Below are 6,635 nucleotides of genomic sequence, written 5' to 3' on the forward strand. Positions count from 1 at the left end.
AAACGGATGTTGTTTCACGTGGTTCTTTCCGCTAACTTTGCAAAACCGGATGTTGTCACTTAAATCCTTCCGCTAACTTTATCAAAACCCTCGCGCGCTCCCGATCGAATGCGTTTACCGTGAGAGTCGGCTGAGTTGACCCAGAGATTCAACTCGGGGGACGGGGACGCCGCTCGGTGGTGAGGATCCCCTCGTGGACCTCTCACTCTGCGGCCCTCGCCGGGCGCATCGTCTCCGTTGCGATGCGCCTCTTTTCACACATTAGCCTATAACTGTGGTCAAAAGAAATCTGCTAATTTACTGGTCGCGCATGCGCGAGTTGATGAAAAATTTACTCGCACTGTGTATAATTTTAGGCGCAAAATGCGACCATTTGGTCGCAGTCTGGAGCCCTGTTATGGAAGAGTGGCAAAGAGAAAGCCAGTGTTAAGAACTTGCATGCATGACGTCTCGGCCAGTGTTCGCCAAAAGGCATTTGGAAGTCTGAAACAAAGTTCCACGAAATTTCCAGGAGGCCCACGAGATAAGTGTTCAGTGACACCGATTTCAAGCAAACTGGCCATGATCTTCAGCCCGCTGCCACGTTAAGACCGTTTCAGCTTCCAAATACACCACTCCTGGTAAATATAAAGCACTGCAACTCATTTCCACACAGTGATTAGGGGCATATTGAGGCAATGCTGTTATCAATTACGTAATCAACAAGGATCACGTACCAGCCGAACACTGTGCTCAATGAGGGGCAACCTTGGATGGGCCTGGGTCCTGTCACGGACCAGTAGGTCATTTTAGAACGCTGCATCTGTATGCAGTGTGACGGAGCCTCGTCCATCACTTTGGACCCAACTCTGTCTGCTTCTGGGCTTGGCTCTTTCAAGATCAATGCTTTCAGATAAATCAGAGAAACACTTCAAAGGTTTATGTGTAGCAATGTGCATGGGTGTGTGTTGGCATGTGTGTATGTATACCTCTAGACTGCAGTAGATCCGTCTCCTTCAGGGTACAGTCGATATCAATCTGAAGCTGTCTGTTCAGAGTCCGCAATCGGGTCATCTCGTCAGGCTGCAGACGGTGCAAACACACAACCCAGTTAGATTAGACAAAAAAAACTCCCAAATATTCCCCATCACTCTTTTCAAACTTCTTACTGGGAAGAAATTATTTTAAACATCACTTCATACATATGATACAATACAGCAATTAGTCTTATTGAAGCATTTCAGCTGTACCTGGAATACAGGATTAAGTCACGTTTATTTTCATCTTTTATGAACAGCACATGACTAAGTCCACAGCCTGGTTCAAACCCCGTCAGTGAGTAGCAATGTAGCTGCTATACTCGACTGAACTTGCAAAAGAATAATAACTTCACAGGCTATTCTTGGACGTCACCTTTTGTGAGCATGTGAAAAAGTAGAAGATTTGTGGAGTTATTAATTTGTAAAGAAGACAATAATCATGTCCAGTCCTTACTCTGGGAATTAGACTGGTGGAGTTGACTCTTCGAAAGCGTCTTTGAAGGGCGTCATATTCCATGTTGTTGACGTCGGCCTTCAGGTGGTCTAGTTTCTGCCTCTCCATCAGCAGCTCCTTCATGAGACGCTCCATCCTGGCCCGCTGGTGGAGCAGGAGAGCTGGAGGGGAACACACAAAATGATTGAGATTCAAGAAAACACATAAAATGTTCTACAAAACCTTCTTTCACTTAAGTTCTCCATTTCCACTCCATACCAAACAATCTAAACTGAACAATCTAATATAAACATATCATTAAACAAACAGAACGTTTTGTGAAGTAAAAAACGCCCAGCTTGCTCTCCTTCAACTTTTAAAAGAAGTTTGACGACCAGTTTGTCAGTATGTAGAGCAAGACTACAAAAACTGTTCAAAAGGATGATAAATGGACACAAAGCAGTCCCACAAACTACATAATCTACACATCTGGGAAGAAATACCCAAATACAATCGGAAATTGATGCAAACAAGAGCGCAGCTAAACACAAAATCAGACCCTTTGCAACCCGAGCAATTTATCACTAAAATATACATTAATATTTTTAAAATATAATAATTTCTAAACAAAAAGACATGAAAAACAAGATATGAGGACTGCTGACAATTACAGTAGCAACAGATATCCATAGAAAGGCCACAAAGATAGAGCACATCTATGAATAAGAAGGTGGCTCTTCATCTCTCATACCATCCAAAATATTAAATTAGCTATAACTTGAATGAAAATATATATATATATATATGTGAAACTGTGTGAACTGATTTTCTGTATGTGGAATCAGTACGGTGAATATAAAAATTTTACTATTCTTTTTATATCTTATTGGTGACTGTACACACAGAGATACGAGTATGACAAGCAACTAATAAACCAGTCGAAAGTCTTCGAAGATGAAGTCAGCTACTCTCAGGCTACAGGCTTTGGTCTAGTATTCGTGTATTTTAGAAAACACAGCCCCAAAACACCACATCAACTCCAGCTGAAAAACACCAGTGACAGAAAATTGCAAAGTAATACATAGAAAAAAACACAAGTATCCTACCTTGTGTGTAGGCATAATCATCAGAGCCTGAGCTCGACCGTCGGGGCATGTGTTGAAACTGACTGACAATGTTCCCAGGCAGAGCAGAGATGGGCAGGATGGGTGCAGGGGCAGCGTTGTGTTCCCCTTGGTCTACTATGTTGAGAAGAGACTCCGCTTCGGCCACAGGAGGTGAGCTGAGTGGCCTCTGGGCCTGGCCACCTGGGGACACTTTGATTTTGAAGGTGTACGCTGACTGGCCCGGTTGAGGAGAGGAGGCGGGCCGAGGCCTTGTCGGGCCCTGATGCTGCAGGTACATCCCAGGGTGGAAGGATGCCGGCCCCGAAGGTCCAGTCATAGCGATGCCCCTCGAAGGGGAGCTGGGCGAAGGGCTGGTGGCCATGTAAAGCGCTCCCTGGGGGTGGGGGGTGTGCACAGGGGAGTTGCTGCGAGGTCGTGGACCCTCCAGGGTAATCTCTATCTGGTTCTTCAGGGAGTTTTTTGTATGGTAGGGCCTGTACACAGCAGGCTGTTGCTGGTGATGGTAGGGCATGTTGGGAAGGGCTGGGGAGCTAATAGGGAGGAAGACATATTGCTGGTGCTGGGGTTGGGGCTGTGGTTGGGGTTGGGGTTGGGGCTGGACCTGATGCTGTGGGGAGCTGTAAGGCGAGCCGTATGTGGGAGTATTGTAGGGGGACTGCTGATGCTGATACACAGGCACCCCTGAGGAGGACCAGGGTGCTGGCTGTGGGCTCTGGGAAGGTGAGGGTCGGATAAACAAGGTGGCGTTGGTGCTGTTCGCGTAGTGCCCAGGGGGAATCTGCAGAGCTTGCGGGACATTGGGTATACTACTTTGCGAAAGTGTGACTGTTATAGGGTTCATCGTGTAACGTGGGACAGGGGAGTATGTGGGAGATATGCCCTGCATTGTGGGTGGAGGAGTGGGAGTGCTAGCCGAGCGGCTCTGATCGTTCATGAAGAAAGGATTGTAACCCACAGAGGGGGCCATGGTGGCGGGGGCCGACAGAGACTCAGGATAGCTGGTCCGCTGGGGTTCGATGTGACTGTCACTGTTGCTGTGCACAAGGGAGCGCCCTCCTCCTCCTCCTCCTGCTGCTGCTCCTTCATTTGCCTTGCCTGCCTCCGAGCCCGGGTATCCTAGGCTAATGTGTAGCATGTGGTTTCGACCAAGTCGCACTTCCTCTGGACTGTGATGGAACTCTCCATACAGGTATCTGTTACTCTCCTGAGCCAGCAGGTGACAGCAAAGATCCAGGTTGTTGTTGTTCTGAGAAGGCAACAGAGAACATCGTCAGTCATGCAGTGAGGATCATATGGCTGCATCAGAAATGGATATTGGTAGAGGTTGGTCATCAGGTAGTGCACACATAATACCTTCTTCCAACAAAGTGAACCCTGCAAAATGTGACACCACTCTTTTACGACGGCTTTTCTGAGCATACAAACAGTGTGTGCGTGTGTGTACCTGTAGAAGGCACTGTGAAACTACACCCTCTGGGATCTCTGGGAAACGCTGCTTGAGGTCCTGCAGGATGTGGTAGTCCAGCTGACAGCCTCCCTGCGCCATCACAGAGTCAATGAGCCCAAAGCTGCAGATGCTGAAACAACTGGTCTCGTCTCATACCCTGAAGATGCACAGACGACAGACACAACCGAGGTGAAAACTCAAAAAAGTCCAGGGAGTGCTCGAAATAATCCCATGAGCAGAGTCCGTCGCAGACCCGATGTGTCACCAGTGATTACAGCGGACACATGAAAGCCATGTAAAAGTCAATGTGAGGCATGTCAACATGAGTTTTCAAAGAGAGCATAATGCATCGACCAGGAGAGGTGAACCATCTCGAACATAAACCCGACGATCACATAGAGAGCACAGCGTCACTGGCATGTATTCACATGAGCACAGGAGCGCCAGCACGGTGCCGGCCAGTCTGTTGTTATTTGTTTAGCCAGCCGGTTGCACCAAGCAACGACGACATGCCATCGCCAGCTAGCAGGCTCGTCCTGAGCATCTGTTAGCCTCCGCGCTCACTCAAACACACGTCCACAGCGGACTGCCGTGCGGCTGCGACAGGAAACATTGCCCTCGTTACCCGCAGCTAAAAAGTCACGCATTTAAAACGAGATCAGCTCAACTCATCAACCGCCCGCCAGCTCGCAGTGCTAACGCTTCGCTGGTCAGCTGTCACTAGTGTTGATGGATTAGCTAGCTCACCCCGCTAAAGTTAGCGCTAGCCCACTGGTAGCTTTATAAGAACTCACCGTACGTCGGGAGTCTCCCTCATGACTCGGACGAAAGCGGAGTCCTCTGGTGTTTCTGAAACGGTACGCTGAGGGTCGACAACGATTTGTTTTGACTGAATAAGTTATGGTTTCGCATTCCAGCGCCAGGCCCCTTGTCGCTGAGCTGCATACGAACAGACTGTCGCGATAATGTCAGATGTTCCCGGACCAGGAAGTTGTTTAAATCGGCTCGAGCGACGCTGTCAGTGGTGCGCATGTCTGCATGCCGTGGCCCGACGATGATTTATGAGCTACACCTTCTAATATCTATGTTATATCTATGGGCTGAAATTCACACAGTTTTCACTCAATGCTACTGAAAAGCAACACTTGTTCCCTAGAAAAATTGCAATAAACTTGAGCTCTTATGTATATTTAGCCTATAGCAGTTCCCCATGAATGAATGTTATGAAACTGTATTATAATTATGATATAGCCTAATATGCCATGTTAATAATAATACAAATGCCACGAAGCATCATGAATGAAAAATGGGTGTACATGCCACACATTCAACATTGAAATGATAATGACATGTTTTATTTATAGCACTTCACAAGTTTCAAAGTTCCTCACAAAAGTCAGAACAAAAAATGAAATCGACAACTTATAAAATGGTAACATTTTGATATAACAGATAACAACCAATCTGTCAAAAATAAAACCGTGATTTGTGAGAACAGAATAAGAAATATCAAAGACATTCTATACAATAAATAAAAAGACAATTTAAGCAAGATCAAAGAAGTGAAGTCAAATCAAAGATCAGCTCTCTGATAAAAGTGTTTTTAGAAGAGATCAATTTAATTCAGTTTTTAATCTCCTCAATAGTAAAGAGATTTTTCTTTAAAAAATAGGTTACGCTCTGTTGGAGCTCACACATCATTGAAGCTAGGGTGCTATTACATTTTTTTCAGTTGAAATAAGACAAATGACTCATTAATTTAGATAATTTAAAATCAAATATCATAAACAAGCTATAGAAGACAACTATCACATGTTATACAAGTATATCCATAAGATGCAAATCCTTGACCAAGAACACTATTTGCTACTCCATTTATAATGGGCTGGAATTCCATAATACAATCAGCTCTCAATTTTGTTTTTCTTCTCTAAATTGTTCTTCTGGAGGTGGATGAGCTCTCAGCTTCCTAACATTCCTAATCCATAAGGTTCATCTTGCTGCGTGTGTCTCTAATAATATCATATTTCATATTCAACATGCTTGTGTGAGTTTCGACCCTGCTTGAGAAGAGATCAGTGAACCGATCTAGATTCATTTTGCATGACTTGATAATTGGTTCTGGAACCCCAACATAAACAAAAAAATCACGGTAATTATGTTCACTAGGGGGCAGTAAGTGATCCATGAATTCTTCACAAGCACTCGCGCTTCAGCAGCAATAATCGGAAGGAAGTGGGATGGGTCTCTCGAAAGAAAAATTAACATTTAATAACAGTTAAGGAGGGGAAACACAAGCATCTTCCCTCTTGATCTCAGCAGATTAAGGCAAGAATGTAAACATATATATTTGAGGCCAGAGCATGTGACCAATTGTTGAGTGGTGCACAATTATTTATTTTATAATGCAGTGGTTGGTGTGGTTAAGGGGCTGTGGTCAGTCGTGGATACCAGCACTGTCTCTCTGTGGTTTAGGGTTCTCAACATGCCATTCATGCAACGTTATGTCTTGCTTATGCCAAAGCCTGTCAGCTGAGGGCTGACATAAGGGTTTTGAATAATGCCCAGTGGAAGGACACATGCAGGTTATTGGAACAATTTAGAATTTA

The 6,635-nt window shown here is 45.2% G+C and overlaps 1 protein-coding gene across 2 annotated transcripts in view; it reads right to left on the minus strand.

Annotated features, from left to right (window-relative positions):
* Window positions 1–5,033, minus strand: part of tab3 (TGF-beta activated kinase 1 (MAP3K7) binding protein 3) — an 8,399-nt gene extending 3,366 nt beyond the window's left edge. Inside the window, exons 1-6 of one of the 2 annotated variants that reach the window (XR_008831236.1) lie at window positions 4,821–5,033; window positions 4,024–4,183; window positions 2,559–3,825; window positions 1,474–1,634; window positions 969–1,062; window positions 717–885 (exon numbers count right to left, since the gene is read on the minus strand). Coding sequence is in view for 1 of the 2 variants with exons in the window: in XM_056411228.1 (XP_056267203.1) it covers window positions 969–1,062; window positions 1,474–1,634; window positions 2,559–3,825; window positions 4,024–4,125 (1,624 nt within the window). In the remaining variant the exon portion in view is untranslated. The remainder of the gene's footprint in view (window positions 1–716; window positions 886–968; window positions 1,063–1,473; window positions 1,635–2,558; window positions 3,826–4,023; window positions 4,184–4,820) is intronic. The other variant, XM_056411228.1, reaches the window with a different exon arrangement.
* Window positions 5,034–6,635: the final 1,602 nt, after the last annotated feature.

The sequence above is a fragment of the Pseudoliparis swirei genome, unplaced genomic scaffold (assembly GCF_029220125.1).
Source record: "Pseudoliparis swirei isolate HS2019 ecotype Mariana Trench unplaced genomic scaffold, NWPU_hadal_v1 hadal_168, whole genome shotgun sequence".
NCBI classification, from domain to species: Eukaryota; Metazoa; Chordata; class Actinopteri; order Perciformes; family Liparidae; genus Pseudoliparis; species Pseudoliparis swirei.